Genomic DNA, 16,640 nt, shown 5'->3' with positions numbered 1-16,640 from the left:
GCTGGCGAGGAAATGCGGGGTACCCTCATGAACCCGCAGGGGTGTACGTGCGATGATGACCCAGGAGGCCTGAGCCTGGCCGAGCCTGGCCCCAAAGCTCCCCAAGCACACTTCGGGACAGGCAGCGGAGGGAGCTCCTGATCCAGGGAGATCTGGGAGTGGACGGGCAGCGGGGGGAGCGCTTGGGGCGGGACACTGGGCTGGGCCCCGGGTCCCCTCCTGCTCTGCCAGAGGCGAGAGGTGTACGTGCGTGCAATGGCGGGGAGGCGGGACAGCAGGCTCTGGGAGGCCCCTGCGCTGACTCTCCCCCTTGGCCACAGTGAGCAAGTTCTGGGTGACGGTGCAGAAGACAGAGGCAGCCAAGCGTTGCAAGCTGCAAGGGGTGTACGTGCTGAAGGCCTCTCGGGACAGCCTCATCCTTGGAGATCCCCACTCCAACCTGCCCCTCTTCACGTGGCCCTATCGCCTCGTCTGCAGATACGGCCGGAACAAGGTTGGTGCAGTGGGGCAAGAAGGGTGTGTGTGTGTGTGTGTGTGAGAGAGAGAGAGAGAGAGAGAGAGAAGTGGTGGGGTGGTAGGATGGCGTGAGAAGGACGTGGGTGGGGAGAGCCTCTCTGCCTGCCTGCCAAGACCCCCATCCTGGGAGCTACAAAGATGGGGCAGGGCCTGCTCGGGGAGGAAAGGGCCCCAGCCCCATGGTTCATGGGACACAGGGGAGGCTCACAGCCTGCGAGCGGTGGGGCATGTAGGGCGCAGCTGCCTTCGAGCACATCGGGCAGAAGGACTAAATAGCAAGCGGAGCAGTTCCCCTTCTGGTGCAAGGAGCAGCAAGAGCCCTGCTTTCCCTCAAACCCAGGGAAGGTCCAGGCAGACCCAAGCTGGGGGTGGGTCTGTTCCGCCCCCGCTGTTAGGGGTGGGTGGGTGGGTGGGGAGCAGCTCTTGCCTGCCATCTGGGCGGGAGCTCAGTGCGACTTCTGCCCTGCAGGTGATGTTCTCCTTTGAAGCCGGCCGGCGCTGTGAATCGGGCCCTGGGAACTTCACCTTTGAGACCAAGCAGGGGAATGAGATTTTCCACATCGTGGAGGCTGCAATCCAGGCTCAGAAGGCCCAGGTGGAAGAGAACCGGCAGAGCAGCTGCTCCTTGGACTCCGAGGCCTCCGGCGTGGCCCAGATCCAGAGCACCATCGCGAACTTGCTCAGCCTGGAGGGCGAGGGGCCTGCTCCCGAGAGGCGGGCACCCAGAGCCATGCTCGCTGCCAAGCTCAGCTTCGCTGCGGAGGAGAAGGAGGTGGCCGGCAGCCCTCCATCGAAGGGGCAGAGCCTGCATGAGCCTCTGGCACCGTGGCCCAGCACCCCACCGCGGTCTCCGCTCCCCGGATTGCCTGGCCACCCGCAGCCCTCCGAGGACACGGCCAACGTCTACTCGGAGCCCCTGGACGCAGTCAAGGGCTCCCGCCCCCAGCCAGACACCCTCTACGCCGACCCCGTGGACAGCAGGCATGACGGTGGGGCAGGCAAGGCAAACGCTTGGCCCCAGAGCGCCCGGCTGCTCTACGAGCAAGTGGGGCCCGGCGGCTGCCAGGGGCCACCACGCGGCACAGCCCATATCTACGACGAGCCGGAAGGCCGGGCCCCATGGCCGGCCCCGCCTCCCTCCGCCATCTACGACGAGGCGCGCCTCCCTTGCGAGGCCTGGCGGACGCAGGGCCGGGAGAGCCAAGCGGGCTACGAGGTGCCGTACCTGCCTGGTGCCGGAGATTACGCCGTGCCGGCCTTCCACCAGAAGGTAGGGCTCAAGGCTCCCAAGCCCTGCCTGGCCCCGAAGTCCCCCGGGCCCACAAGCGGTCCCCTCAGCTGGGCGGCACCAGCGTGCCCCGGACTCCTTCAGCGCCTGACGGGGACGGGCCGAAGGACGGCTCCCGAAAGAGCAGCAGCAACAACAACAACGACAAGAGCCGCGAGGCGGTGGGTCCCCGGGAGCCCATCTACAGCCGCGTCTTGAAGCTGCCCCCGGTCCCAGCCAGCCGTTCGGGCCACGAGCAGTCTGTGGATGAGAGCCGGACGGTCTCTGTGTATGAAGACCTGGGCGAAATATGAGGGCAGCCTGGAGCCAGAGCGTGCCGCCCCCCCCCCCCAGGCGAGGGGGGGATCTCGTGGTCTCTGGGGTCCTGAGGAACTGGAGGGGGGCGGCTTTGGGCCAGCGCACGGTGCTCAGGCTTGCACTGCCGCTCGAGCGCAACCGGGCTTCATGACACACACACATCGGCCCCCTGCAGATGGCAGGATGGCCTTTGGAAGGTATTTCTCTACAGAAGTTTATTTTGATATTAAAGCCTTGCTTTCTAGTGGAGCTGCATGTGATGCGGTGGGCGGGGGGGGGGGAGTCCTCCTGGCTCCTGTTTGCTCAGGGCTGTGCCGCCTGGGGCACGCAGGGAGGGCTGGCGCCACCGCCTTGTACAGCACTCTGCTGGCCTTTAGAGTCTGCGCTGGGAGGGCGTGATTCAAGAGTAGGACTGCCCTGCTTCCATGGCGTTTTCAAAGCACAGGGACCAAGGTCCGCTGCCTAAGGCTGCACCCGGCCCTGGGTACATTGAGCCCAGTATTCCCCACACTGACTGGCAGCAATGGCCTGTGCTCCAGGCCGGCCTTTCTCCAGCCCTGCTGCGCCTCCCCCCCAACCCCCCGGGCTGTTGTCCCTGGAGAATCCTGATGCAAGATCTCCTTCCTTCCTTCCTTCCTTCCTTCCTTCCTTCCTTCCTTCCTTCCGTGCTTTTTGAAGTCTCGTAAAACACCCCCCTTCCTGCCAGCTGAGTAAACGGTCCCTGGTTGCGCCCCACCTGTTTCTTTGGGGTCCCGAGTGTGGGAAAGCAACAGGCTTGTGGAGCAAAGCTCCTGTCGTCTGTGACAGGGGCGGCAGCTGAAGTGGGGCTGCCACAGCTCTTACCTGTGCTCAGCCCTGAGCCTCCTCAGCCTGGGTCTGAGCCATTTCCCCTTCCAAGCAGAGGGCAGCTTCTCTTGAGTGTCTGGCTGGCCACCCTCTCCCCTGGGCATGGAAGTGGCCCGAGGGAGAGGCAGCTGGGCCGAGCAGGGCCTGGCCAGGAAGGTGGTGGCGGAGAGAGAAGAGGAGGAGGAGGGTCTTCTAGCCAGCCTGTACTTCAAAGCACTCCTTAAAAGCCAAGCTCCGCGGCGGACAGGGCCGGTCTAGCCAGGGGAGGCCCCACCACCAGTGCTGGCAGCCAGGGCTCTGCCTGGCCTCAGGGGGAGCGAGCGAGGGGCTCCTGCCCACAGGGTTTCCTTCTGCTGGTCCCGAGCATGATGAGGCCCAGCCCCCGCTCCCCCCAGACTAAGTTGTGTTATCTATTACGCTATTGGGATCTCAGGGCAGCATGCAGATGAAATTGAGCTTGAGCTGGAGGTGCAGGCGAGGGCGTGCAGAACTACAGCCGTGCCCCCCCCCCCCCATTGATGTGCTACTTCCTCCTCTGTGGGCTGCTGCAAGAGGACGTGGGGGCTGGTCCAGAACTGCTTCCCCCTTCTACAGCATGGGGGAGGGGGGCTTGAGAGATGCAACAGTGGGGGGGTGGAGGGTGCAGAAGGGCCTGGAATGGGGAAGAGCAGAAGGAGGCCGGGTCTCAGTCGGGCTCAGAGCTGCCAAAAGAGGTTTATTGACGCAGGAGGTGGGGCGGGGCTGAACAGAGGCCGGAAGAGGCCAACGGCTGACAGGAGGAAGCCCAAAGTGTAGTGGAATTGCCACACCAGGTGGGGGGGGCATTGCTCTGAGTTGCCGAAAGGTGGAAGACGGCTGGTTCGATCAGAGGGAAAAGCTTTCGGCCACGGCTCCTTCTTCCTCTTGGAGCCCGATGCCAGCCTGGTCCTTGCCCCCGCGAGTGTTGGGGCTCCCTGCAGAAGGACAGAGGCATGTTTCTCTTGGAATGCAGCTGTGGGGCAGGGGAGGAAAGGGGCTGGGAACGGGTGGGGGGTGCTGGCTGGCATGAAGGGACCTCCTGGGAGAGGCAGTCCTCCACTGCTGGGGAGCTTTTGGGTGGGGGAGAGGGAGAGGAGGAGCTCTGTCCAAGGAATTGGGGGGGTTGCGCCTTTGAACAGGGCTGAGCCCCTCTGAGGCTGGGGAGTAGTGAGGAGGGCCTTCCTGTACCTCGAGCTCCTCTTGCCTCCAAGTAGGTGGGGGGCTTTGGCTTTGGGCCCAGCACTCGGTGCCCTTGGGGGGGGTGGGTTCAATGACTCATACGGACCCAGGGGGCTACTACGTGGATTCCAGGAACTCATCCTCCTCGCTGGAGAAAAGAGGGGCCCCGAGCCTAGCCGTGGGGAGAGCCATGCGGAGGGGGGCCACGGTGGCCCGGGCCTTGCTTGGGTGCGAACGGCTGCCTTGCTGTGGGCAGAAAAAGATGCCGTTACCCTGGGGGAAGCGTTGCAGGGGCCATTCACCCTGCCCCAGCCCGGAGGTCGCCATTCGCACTGGCAGCCGGTCCCACAGAGCTGCTTCCCCCCCCCCCGCTCTTCCCTCCCCAAAGCGGCCTCTGTCCCGTGGCTGCTGCTGGGCTGCTTCGAGGCTCCCGTACCTGGCGAGGCGAGGGCCGTTCTGCCGGCCGCTGAGGCCGGGAGGCAACTGGTCGGATCAGGCTGCTCCTCAGGGCTCGGTAGAGGTGAGTTGTGGCACTCAGGGGGTTGTAGGCCAGTTCCACATCCAAACTGTCAAGGATGCCCTAGAGAGCAAGCAAGGGGGGGTGATTTTTGTCCCACCCTGAGAGCTCTCCGTCTCCTCTCTGTAAGCACAAACTGCACCCCCACCCCCACCCTGGGCTTCAGAGGAGCGCTGCTTGCCGTGCAGGGGAGGGCGAGCGAGCGAGCCTCATCCTGCAACCTGGGCTGATTGCAGGAGACAGAGGGGAGTCCGGCAACGCACAGCACATCGTCCACCAAGGCGTGGGGGTGGGGGGAAGCCAAGTGCATGGAGGACGGGGGGGGACACGCAGGAGCCCTGTGCTCACGTCCTGCATGGAGAAGGGCTTCCGGCAGGGGCACCCGGCTGGACATGCTGGGGACACACCATTGGACTAAGCGGGTCTTGGAGCCCCAATCCAGCTCCAGGGCATTTATGGCCTTCAACGCGGCCTCACGTGACTCGAGGTTTAAACCCGCCCTCACGTTACACTGCTGCCCCTTGTGATGGGCACGTGCAGCCTTCCAGGCGTCTCAGCCAACCACTCCCATCATTCCTCACCGAGGCTGCTGGGGGTTGCAAGCCGAGACGTCTGGGGGCCTGGAGTTGCCCATCCATTCCAGGCCAAGGTGTCCTGGGAGAGGGAGGCTCCAGCAGGGGACTGGAGAGGAGCCCTGCAGGCCTGGCCCTGTTCTCTTGAGGCGTCTCCTTGTTGGAGAGAGCAGGCTGGCCTTTAAGCCACCGGGGCCCAATGGCCTGGCCTGGCCTGGGCCAGGGCGTGCAGCTGGCCTTTGGCTGTCTTCCACTTGCCTCCATTTCGCTGAGAGTGGCGGCTGCAGGGTCAGCAGGAGGCAGAGGGACGCTGCACGGCAGGAGGAGCTCTCGGGCTGCCACGGAGCGGAGCAGCAGCGAGCCGGAGCCCGAGGGCAGGAGGACCTGGTAGGTGGTGGCCCAGGAGCCCCAGCTGGGGCCACCTGCCCCCCCCCCCCTCCGTGGGGCTCATACTGGGTGAGAAGCAGCAACTCCCGTTTCTGAAAGAGGGAGACCGCGCTGGGTGACTTGGGCCTGTGGTGCCCCCTGCCGGAGCCGTCCTGGTGTGCTGAGGCCCTGCCTGGTTCCCCCAACCAGGCTGAGGGTGGGATTGTCCTGCCTGGAGCGGGCAGAGTGCTTTGGGAAGGCAGGGCCAGGGCGGCTCAGCACCAGCCTTCCTCACAGAGCTGGGGCCAGGGCGGCTCAGCCCATGAGGACGGGCATCCGCGGCAAGGGCCACCCCACCCCCCAGCCCCGAGGGAGCAGCCCGGTCTTGCGGATGGCTCGCTCTGTGCTGCAGGGCCCCAGTGCGATTGCTGTGGGGCTGCCCCCTTGCAGCGCCAGGTGCCCTAAAGCCGCTCTGCTCCGGTGGCCTGCTGCAGGCTCTCCTGCCCCCCCGACTCACCACCAGGCAGTGGCAGAGGGCTTGGAAACACTGCTGGTTGGCCTCCAGTTCATCCCAGTTCAGCTGCCAGCAGCTTGTGGGCCTGACGACCAGCGGGAGCCCGAAAAGCACCGACTCGCACAGCCCGCCTGCCTTCAGAGCCCTGCAACAGCAACTCCTGTCAGCTAGGGTGGGGGGACGGCTCCGTGCCATCCCACCCCCAGTGTACCGAGGGGGCTGCAACTCTGGTTTGCATGGGGCAGAGGGGGGACAGGCTGCTGCTGCTGCTGCTGCTAAAATAGGAGGGCGGCTGCCCCTGCTGCCCCCAGGATGACTATAGTATTCATGGGGCTGTAAGGAGGGGCCTTGGAGTGAACGCTTTCATACCCAAACCGGGAGAAATTAGAGGGGGGAGCAGGAAGATTTGGGGGGGGGGTGAATCAAATCTACGCCCTGCCCCCACACATGGCAGCCTGTAACTTGAGGATGAGAAACCGCTGATCCTGGCAGGCTAAAGGCAAGGCAGCGGGCGGCAGGATCACTGCCAGGGTGGCTACTTCTGCCACACACGTCCCCCTTCCTGGCCCCGGCTGGACGTCCCAAGGGGAAGCTGTGTTCTGTCTGTCAGCCACTCTGCAGAGACCTCCTGTGGGGCTGAGCTTGGGGGGAAGGGGTCACGGAGGAGGAGGCGACAACACTGCTCTCAGCTGCCTCTGCTCTCGGCAGCGCTGGGCTTCTGTCTGGATCCTTTGGAATTGTTGCCCTGCCTTCTCTGGGGTTGGCCTGGGGTCATCCGCAGCCCACCTGCAGCCTCGCCCCGGCCCTACATGGACGCCTGGAACAACACGGGGCCTGGAGCCGCCGTGCTCTGCAGCGTCCCACCCGAGGCCTCCCTCCAGGAGGCTGCAGAGCCATCAAGGAGCGCTCCGTGGGGACAAGCCGTGCCAGAGCCAGTAGTACTTGTTTTGAAGTCCAGTTTAACTTGGAACACGAGGCGCAAGTGTAAAGAGAAGCATACCTCTAGGCATGGGTGGAGTGCCTCTTCTCATAGCTTGGGTGCGTAACATGCCACGGCTGCAGGGGGAACTGAAGGAGTCGTCGTCGAGGGACACTGTTCAGGGGAAAGGTGGGCACCCCTGCAGTTAGTCTCAGATGATGCCAGCAACTCCTGGTTTATCTCCCACACTGGCCCGGCCAGGGGCAACTTTCCCTCCAACCTGCTTTCCTGTGTATATAAACGACAGAGCCCCCAATCCAGCCTTACCTGCTACACAAAAGGAAAGTCAGCCACCAGGATGCAAGCCTAAGAAAACAGAGAGAGGAGGCCAAGATTGTGACAGCAGACACACTGGGCTGGGACAGGGCAGGGGGCAAGGAACGAGAAAGCCCAGGAAAGGGCACAACCCCCGGCCTGGCCTGGCCGTGGCTCCCTTTCCGACTGCTGGCCATCAGCAAGGCCGCCCTGTGAGGCACAGCAGGGATTTCTCCATGGGAATGCACATGGGTACATGTACAGCACCATGTACATTGATGGTGCTATATAAATAAATAAATAAATAAATAAATAATAATAAAAAGGGATTTTGCCCAGCATGGGGCCTGGTCAGATTTGCAGAGGAAAGCCGCAGGCCTGACAGGTGGCTTGCCAGGGAGCGATCCGGCTTGCTTGCCTCCCCCACCCCGGTGCCATCAGCCACGAAGCTCCCTCCCTCCCTCCCTCCCTCTGTGCCCTTGGAAGTCGGGGAGGGAAGGGGTGTCATGGCCCATACAGTGGCCTCCCTCCACCTTGACCCTTTGGACCCGAGGCTGCACTGCGCCAGCGTGCAAGAGACGCGAGTCAGGGCTGAGCAGAGGGCTGCAGAGACCCACACCCACACCCCACAGCAGTCGTCACCCAGGAGGCTTCAACGTCCCAGTGGGGCCAGGCCGGGTCGGAGGCGAGGAGCACTCCTGGCTGCAGGGAAGGAAGGAGCTGGCGGGAGGTGAACAGGGGCAGGGCAACCCAGGTTCCTGCCACCATGAGAGAGCAGTGGGGTAGCCCAACCCACCTGCCTGGCTAACTAGGTGCAGAGAAGAAGAGGCCCAACGGCTGCCAACATCCGCTCAGTCATCACAGGGCCGGCCCCGCCCTCTCTAGTCTCTTAAGGCCGGCGACGGCGGGAAATGGCTGGCCAGGGAGCATCTGCGTGAATGAGAGGGCGAGCATTTCACTTGCCTGTATTTTGAAAAGGGAAGAGGTGAGCGATCAGCTGAGCCAGCCGGGGATAAAGAGACAGAGTCCTGGCACAGCGGCGGCCACCCCACCCCTGGGAGAGCGTGTTCCGGTCTGGAACTCTGCCCCTGATAGGAGCTCCAAAGCACGGAGGAGCAGCGCCTTTTGCATCTTGGCCCCCAGACTGCAGAACAGCCTCCCCACGGAAATCCGGTGTTGTTTTTCTACCACTGCTTTCTGAAAAGGTGCAAAACCACAAACTGTTTTAAAAGGCATTTAGCTAAAGAGGCCCTGTTTTGGCAGCTGAAGAAGATAGATTCTTTCTATAGCAGAGCTTCCAGGATGCTTCACAAAAACAAGGTAAAATACAAGTAAAACAAACAATTTATTAAAAACAACCAGTAATACATTATCAAGCCGGGGAAACAAAAATGTCTTTGCTTAGCGATGCACAAGAAGAGGACACATCTCAGGATGCTAGAAAAATTGCTTTCATTCTGGAGACTATTCAATGCATTTCAGCCCAGATTTTCTTTGGGGCTTTCTTTGGGGGATTCTAGAAGATAGGTCTCATACTTTATTTGCTGAATGTACAAGACATATCTTTCAGATTTTTCCAGAGTTCTCTGAAGACAATTTTAAAGAATTCTCTGAGAGAAGACACCCCACCCCACCCCACCCCACCCCACCCCCAAAAAAAAAAATCAAAAAAATCTGGGCCAAAATGTGTTGAACATTCTTAAAAAATAAAAGCAATTTTCTAGCATCTTGAGATGTGTTGGTAATTTAATTACCAAATTATACGGCATGACATTCATATGATGAAAGCAATTATACAGCATGTGGTAATTCAATAAACAGGAGTCCAGTACACATAACCTGTTTTGCCAGGAATGCTTCCTTAGGACACACTATATAGAACATAAACACATAGAATAACCATTACAAATGCTGTATAATTGTTTTCATTATATCAATGTACTTTATTTTGATTATTACTAATGTATATGGTACATGCCACCAATACATAGATATACTTTTGAAATATAGTAAGTGGCTATAAGTATTTTGTTTAAATTTGTGATATGACATGCATTTGTATACTGATGTGATTGGTTAGGATTTAAAAACAATATATTTACATAGTTTGAGGCAGGGTAACGTAACTTGCCAATAAGAATAAGAACAATAATATATACATCTATTTAAACAGATTTTTAAATAATTGTTTGGTTTATTCCTATTTTGGTTGGAGGATGTCTCACCCCAGCTTTTAACTCAGTGAGAGCCAGTGTGGTGTAGTGGCTAAAGTGTTGGACTGGGAGTTGGGAGATCCAGCGCTATGTAAGCACTATATATGTGGAAGCTCACAAGTATCCCCTGGAGAGCCAGAGGCATGGCGGGAGCAATCTCCGCCTCCCTCTCCTCCCGCTCTGCCCTTTCATGAGATCGGCTTGTTTGCCCGTCTAGCTGGGACGCTTTGGAGGGGGTGGGAAGTGTGATATGTGGATGTATATACCTTTAAGAGGCCTGTAGCTGCTAGTCTCCAGGTCCTCATCGAAGGCCTGGGCAGAGCCCCTGTTTCTGTCAGTTGGTGTTGTGGGCCTTGCTGAGGGAGTTTGGTGTCACTGTTCTAAGAAGTTTTAGTAATAAAAGAATCCAGCAATGAAAAGACTCTGATGTTATTGCCTGGTAGTCTAAAGGCAAGTGGCAGGCTGAGCAGGCAAGCTCACCCGTAGGGTCCCTATGCCTGAGGGATACTACATGGTGTCAGAAGTGGGATCTCCCCTTCAGAAATCCACTTGAAGAGGGGTTTTAGTGCCCGCCGCCATATTGGAATAAAACATGGAGCATTTTAAACCTCCTTCTGAGCTAAGCTTTATTGGGAACTTAGGAGAAAATTGGAGGAAATGGGAACAGAGACTACAACTATACCTTACAGTTACAAAAGCGGAGAAAGAGTCAGAAGACTACAAAATTGCTGTAATGCTGCACTGCATAGGAGAAAAGGCTTTAGAAATTTACAACACCATTCCTAATATCTATGCAGATCCTGAAAGTCAGACACTAGAAGAAGCCCTTGCTGCATTCAAAACTTATTGTGAGCCCAGGAGAAACCCTGTTTTTGAACGGTACCAGTTCTGGCAGCTTCCTTATAATGAGGACGCAGGCATAGACTGTTTTGTTACAGCCCTTAGAGAAAAATCTCAGCACTGTGAATTTGGGGCCTCCACAGACCTGATGCTTAGAGACAAAATTGTTTTCAGCATCTCAGACAGCAAGCTTAAAGAAAAGCTTCTAGAAGACCCTAAGTTGACTCTAGAGCAAGCTATTACCATCTGTAGAGCAAAGGCTCTTATCAGGGCTCAGGCAACAGCAATGACCTCAGAAACAAACATCTTAGCCATCCAACATAAAAGCGGAAGGACCATAAGCTACCAAGAAAGTAAAAGGGCCCCAAAGCAGACCTTTGCAACAGTTAAACCTACAGCGGCAAGGGGCAATTCCTGCAGTAGATGCGGTTATGTTCACAGGCCCAGGCAGTGTCCAGCTTTTGGAGAGACCTGCAATAGGTGTGCAGGAAGGAATCACTTTGCTAAAATGTGTAGGACACAATCTGAGCCTTCCAGTCTCACCAAAGATGTAAATGCCTTATTCATGGGAGTAATAACTACATGCCATCAAGCTAGGCTCATGGGAAGCCCAGAAGCCTGGTATAGCACAGTAGTTGTGGCAGGACTTCCAGTTGTTTTCAAGTTAGATTCTGGATCTGATGCTAACACAATTCCAAAAGATATCGCAGAGTGCTTGCAGGATAAAGTGCATACAGCAATGACAAATGTGACACTAATTGCCTTTGGTGGAGCAAAGGTCAAACCAAGAGGTACCATTATAGCTCCTTGCAAAAATGGTCTGAAGAATCGAAATCTAACCTTCTATGTCACAGAAACTGGAGATCCACCACTTCTGGGTCGGTCAGCCTGTGTAGCCCTTGACTTGATCAGACGTGTGCACGTATTAGCAGTACATTCTCCAACCAAGATGGAGGGTCTCCTCAAACACTATTCTGATGTTTTTGAAGGCCTGGGTCGTTTCCCAGGTGTGCATCATATTCATGTGGATCCCACTTCTGACACCATGTAGCATCCCTCAGGCATAGGGACCATACGGGTGAGCTTGCCTGCTCAGCCTGCCACTTGCCTTTAGACTACCAGGCAATAACATCAGAGTCTTTTCATTGCTGGATTCTTTTATTACTAAAACTTCTTAGAACAGTGACACCAAACTCCCTCAGCAAGGCCCACAACACCAACTGACAGAAAACAGAGGCTCCGCTCAGGCCTTCGATGAGGACCTGGAGACTAGCAGCTACAGGCCTCTTAAAGGTATATACATCCACATATCACAATGTCATTCTGGGCCTGCTGTCTGTACAGGGGAAAAGCAAGTCTTAAATCCAGCAGAGGAGAGCGAGGCGTTCCTGCAGTTGGCCAAACTGTGCCAGGACCCCACCCTGGTTGGCGTGAAGCTATTGGATAAAATTCCATCTGTCCCTCACGGGGAGCTTGCCTGCAGTAAGTGTTTATCTCTGGACGTCCAGTAATGTCACGCTTACGAGGACTTGGGTCTTGTGACTAAGACGGCTACCCCAAACATGCGCACTTGGCCACAGATCTCGTCGCAGTCCCTGGGACGTCATGTCCGAGTACACATAGATACGACTGTGCTGTAGGAGCGACCTCGTGTCCTGTCCTTTTGCTCTCTTGGCATGGTGGACATCTGGGAAATGCGATGCCAGGAGCTGCATTCGTGGAGGCCTCGGTTCACATGCTGCTGCAGTTCCCCATGCTGCACGTGTGTCTAGGGAGCAGTGCAGGTTTACCGCTTGAGCCCTTTGAGAATGTGCGAACATTCCCAGAAGGGGAAAGCGGTGGTCTCCATCTCTGACCTTCATGACTCAAGCCTGGGAACTGGGTCTCTGGGTCTCCCACAGCTGAGAGGTTGGCTGCTGGGGGTCCCATTCAGCAGACAGTAACAAGGCAGGGACTTAAATCCCGCTCTTTGGCTTTTGGGCCACATGAACTCTGTTTTAAGCAAAATGCTCACTGATGGGAGCCCCCATTCCTCCCTCCCTTAGCTACAGAGCTCCTGATCCTCGCCCATAATTGCTTCAGCCTCACGTGTCATCTGGAAGGGATTATTCGCGTTCTCCAAGCTGCCCGAACGCTCACGGACGAACACTTAGCACCCAGCGAAGAATACGGCCTTGTGGGAGGTAGAGACGGCGGCGGTGGCGGCAGCCCCAAAAGCACCCCGTGGAGGATGTTGAGTGGCTGCGGTGCCCCTTCCTCCCCCTGGTCTTTGGGGTTTTAGAGCGGCAGGCTGTTGTGGCTCCCACTGATTCCCGGAGCTCCGCTGTCTCCCTCACTGAGCAGGGAAGGCCGTGGCAAGGCAGACGCTCGCCTGCCCGCGCCTGTGCAGGGTGGCCTGTGCTCCGACACAGGTCTTGTTCTGTTGTGCTGCACGTTGACTTACGCCAGCAAGCGTCCTGCAGTGTCTCTCGGGAGAAGCAGTGCCAGGAGTCGGGCCTTGTGTGTGGAAGCGAGTGGCTCTCCACTGGTCTGGTGAGAGAGCAGCCATTGCTTCCTCCTGGCCTTGCGTTCGTTTCTTCCGTTGCTCAGTCTCTCAGCTGGGGAGTTCTTGCCTGCAGCTGGGAGGTGTCCATAGTGTCTGGAACCCCACTGAAATGGGGGAAGTGGCTGGTCAGTGGCATTCCACAGGCAGGGACTCTGTCCCAAGTGGAAGAGTGGGGCTGTCATGACACAGCACTGCTCCAACGGCAACGTGTGGGGTGACGTTTTGTGGGTTCTGAAGCTCAAGCTCTTTTCTCTCCCCAAAGGTTCGACTTCTCACTGGCATCGGCAGGTACAACGAGATGACCTACATCTTTGACTTGCTGCATGAGAAGCACCACTTTGAGGTGCTAATGAGAAAGAAGTTGCACCCGGTGGGTACAAACAACAGAATCCACCCTTCCCAGTCCAAGAGTTCCAAATTGTAGAACCCTCCAGTGCCTTTGTTCTGCTTGTTTCCCTCTTCCAAAATAACCGCCCCAGTCCCTGCATTCCCACGACATGTTGCCCTGTGCTACCGAACTCTCCGTCACTTGCCCATGCCCTCACCCTTGAAGGCAGGGGTGGGCAACCTCTGGCCCTCCAGGTGTATTTGGCCTACAGTTCCCCTCCCTCCGCCTTAGCCAGCAGAGCCAGTGATGAGGGACGGCAGGACTTGGAGACCTGGATATCTGCTGGAGGACCACAAGTTGCCCCACCCCCGTCTTAAGGGCAGGTTTTTCTTGCCACCTTTACGCTCCTTCACAAGCGACTGTGAGGCCTGGCGTTGCTGTTGGAGGGCTCTGCTCAGCGCCAGAGCTCACTTGCCCTGAGGATTGGCGCTGGCCAGGTCCCAAGCCACGCGCTGCCTTCACTCTCCGCCCCTCCCTCTTTGGCAGAGCGGGACCCTCAAGACAGCGCTGCTGGACTACATCAAGCACTGCCGCCCAGGAGACAGCGAGAAGCACAACATGATCGCCCTCTGCTTCAGCATGTGCCGGGAGATTGGGGAGAACCACGAGGCGGCAGCCAATGTCCAGCTGAAGCTCATTGAATCCCAGCCTTGGGGTAAATTGCCGCTCGTCCCGGGGAGCCCCGGGCGGGAGCCACCCGGACCTGGAAACGGTGGGATGTCTGAGGTGTTCGATCTCAGGTGGAGGAGGAGGACGTGCCGTGGGGGTGGGGGTGGGGGAGCGTGTGTCCCCTGACACAGAGTAGGTCCCCTGACACAGAGCAGGCGGCATCGCTGCCCACCGTGGTCATACAATCACCCTGCTCTCTCCTTTCCAGAGGAGTGCCTTCAGAACACAGCCCTTTTCACGTACCTGATGCAAGAACTATCACACCACAGAACACATGGAGCAAACACTTCACAGCTCCCCTTTAAATTGAAACCTGTTGGACTACCACTCCCAGCATCTATTACCATGCTGGCTGGGGCTGATGGGAGCTGAGGGCTACAGGCTCCCATCACTATTTTAAACCTTCATCCAGCCCCATTCAGTGTTCCATTTTACCTTGGAATAGCTCTCAGCAGCGTCGATAAAGAGGGTTAGGGCTTTCATCAAGAGCTTCTTCAGGTGTGGCACGTTCTGTTACGAAGGAGCTCCGCCTTGCTGCCACTTTAAGTATATGCTTAGCACTTAGACTCTAGAAAATCCAGTGTGCCTGAGTAGGTGCATCAAGCAAAGGCGTGGAGACCTGGAGCATAAACACTGACTCTTGTGGCTGCCTTTCTACCCACACAGGATGCGAAGAGGTGCGAGAACCTCTGGGCATACGCTCATGCTTTACGCTCTGCCTAGTCCTTTTGCACACAGCCACCCTGGGCTCACCCATTTGAATTGGCCCGTCGGAGCCAAGCAATGGTAGACCACTACGCCAGAGAACTATTCCTATCGGTAAAGCATTAGCATTAGTGAAGGTCAGTGACCCTCCATCCAGGATTTGCAGAAGAACTGCCATTGTGTCTGAAGGGGAGAACTAGCTCAGGCCCTCGTTGTTACTTTCGGCTTCGCATGCTGCACCTTTGGTGGTGGGGAAAAACCCTCCTATTTGCAGCTCCAAATCACAGTCTGCTCTGCCCATGCAAATCCAAACCTGGTGTCCGGTATGTATCCAGTTGCCCTGTTGCAGCCTTCCCAACCTGGTGCTGTCCAGATGGTTTGGACTACAGCTCCCACTGACCATTTCTGACCATTGCCCATGCTGGCTGGGGCTGGTGACAGTTAGTCCAAAGATCTGGAGCGCAACAGGTTGGGAATAATGATAATTTTATTTCTTACCTGCCTCTCCGTTTGGATCAAGGTGGGGAACAACAGTAAGTATAAAATACTGATTAAAAACATAGTATACACTGTTAAAACATCCTAAAAACATCCTAAGACTCCACTGGATATGCCTGAGATCCGTCTTTATAGCTTTCTTAAATGCTAAAAGACTGTTAAGTTGACGAATCTCCTCCGGCAGGCCATGCCACAGTCTGGGAGAAGCAGAAGAGGTCCTCTGGGTAATACATGTCAGCCTAATTTTGGCTCGCTGATGGAAATTCTTCCCAGAGAACCTGAGTGTGCGAGGTGGATTGTACAGGTGAAGGTGACCCCGCCGGTAGCCTGGACCCAAACCAAGGCTGTCCTGTTGCAGCTAGGTGCAGTGACTGCAGCTGCTTCCTCCTTGCTTACCTGACTCCTTTCTCTTCATCCTTCCTCTTTGAGGACTTCTGTGTGCGTCAGTCCTTGCGCTGCAAGAGGCTGACAAAGCTCATTACGCTGCAGCTCCACTTCCTGAACACCAACCCCAAAACCAAGCTGATCAACCTGAGCCAGAAGAGCCTGCTGGAATGTGCCATGTCCCTGCCCAGGTTCTACCCGGTGACGAAGAGGACAGGAGAGCTTTCACCATCGGGAACAGCTTACAGCTATTGTTGGATCTTGAGTATTTTTCCTTGCAAGAGCTTGATTGGAGCTCGGTCCTGTTGTGGGCCCAGACACTTCCCTTGTTCTTTCTGAGAGCCTGGCTACTTTTCATGCTGTGAATGTGACATGCAGTCAGGATCTCAGTACGATGGACAGAGAGCCTTAGGGGGCAGAGTCCTTTTGTTGGGAGGGGGCAGCGTGCAGCTCCTAGCATGCTCCTGCTCCTGCTCCAACTGGGATCTCTTCCCTCTCCACTCCCAATCTCTCGCTAGGCGGCAGTCGTGGCTGAGGCCTATGACTTCGTTCCGGACTGGGCTGAAGTCCTGTATCAGCAAGTGATTGTAAAGGAGGACTTCAGCTACCTGGAGGAGTGCAAGCAGCGTGGCCTGCTCAAGGCGAGCACCTTTGAGGAAATGGCCCAGGAGTAAGTCCTCTGCAACCAAGTGAACCATTTGAAGCCCAATTCTCCAGTGGGGAGACTTCTCCCAAATCAGGTTTTCTGTATCATTGGGATACTGGCTTCATGTCTTCAAGTCCTTCAGAGTACGTACTGAAAGGGGGTAGATCTCATTCTTTCGGCACTAGGTTGAACTAATGGAGAGGCTGGCCGTAGGATGGAAGCAGAGGGGGTGAGGACATCTGTTAACAGTATGACCATCTCTTTCAGGTTCAAGAGCAAGTAACACATTGGCCAAATGTCAACGCCAGATTAAGGTTGTCTCTGGCCAGCGCAATGTTGAAGTCCAGCGCGCATGCAACATTTACACATGCGCACACTTCAGCCCTTATTTGCCAACCGTGAAAT

General features: G+C 56.9%; 1 protein-coding gene and 1 pseudogene across 1 annotated transcript; both read left to right on the top strand.

Moving 5' to 3' along the window:
* The first annotated feature begins 12 nt into the window (after positions 1-12).
* Positions 13-2,110, top strand: LOC134410255 (docking protein 1-like; annotated as a pseudogene).
* A 5,743-nt stretch (positions 2,111-7,853) lies between these two features.
* On the top strand, positions 7,854-16,427 carry LOC134410254 (spatacsin-like). Its single transcript, XM_063143426.1, has 8 exons — positions 7,854-8,025; positions 11,745-11,882; positions 12,446-12,576; positions 13,208-13,315; positions 13,820-13,988; positions 14,211-14,241; positions 15,568-15,790; positions 16,108-16,427. Exons 1-8 carry the CDS (start codon positions 7,854-7,856, stop codon positions 16,261-16,263), a joined length of 1,128 nt encoding a protein of 375 aa, XP_062999496.1. The 3' UTR covers positions 16,264-16,427.
* The last annotated feature ends 213 nt before the right edge of the window (positions 16,428-16,640 follow it).

Source organism: Elgaria multicarinata, chromosome 17 (genome assembly GCF_023053635.1).
Source record: "Elgaria multicarinata webbii isolate HBS135686 ecotype San Diego chromosome 17, rElgMul1.1.pri, whole genome shotgun sequence".
In the NCBI taxonomy this organism is placed as follows: domain Eukaryota; kingdom Metazoa; phylum Chordata; class Lepidosauria; order Squamata; family Anguidae; genus Elgaria; species Elgaria multicarinata.
Note: the sequence above shows the minus strand (reverse complement) of the source record. Positions and strands in the feature narration are given on the sequence as shown.

What these genes read in the sequence shown, in the direction of transcription:
- LOC134410254 (XM_063143426.1), top strand. Translation starts at nt 7,854, where the DNA reads ATGGCCCATACAGTGGCCTCCCTCCACCTTGACCCTTTGGACCCGAGG. An exon ending in CATTGAATCCCAGCCTTGGG is followed by an intron (nt 13,989 to 14,210) that starts GTAAATTGCCGC and finishes TCTCCTTTCCAG; the next exon opens with AGGAGTGCCTTCAGAACACA. An exon ending in CAGAACACAGCCCTTTTCAC is followed by an intron (nt 14,242 to 15,567) that starts GTACCTGATGCA and finishes TGTTGCAGCTAG; the next exon opens with GTGCAGTGACTGCAGCTGCT.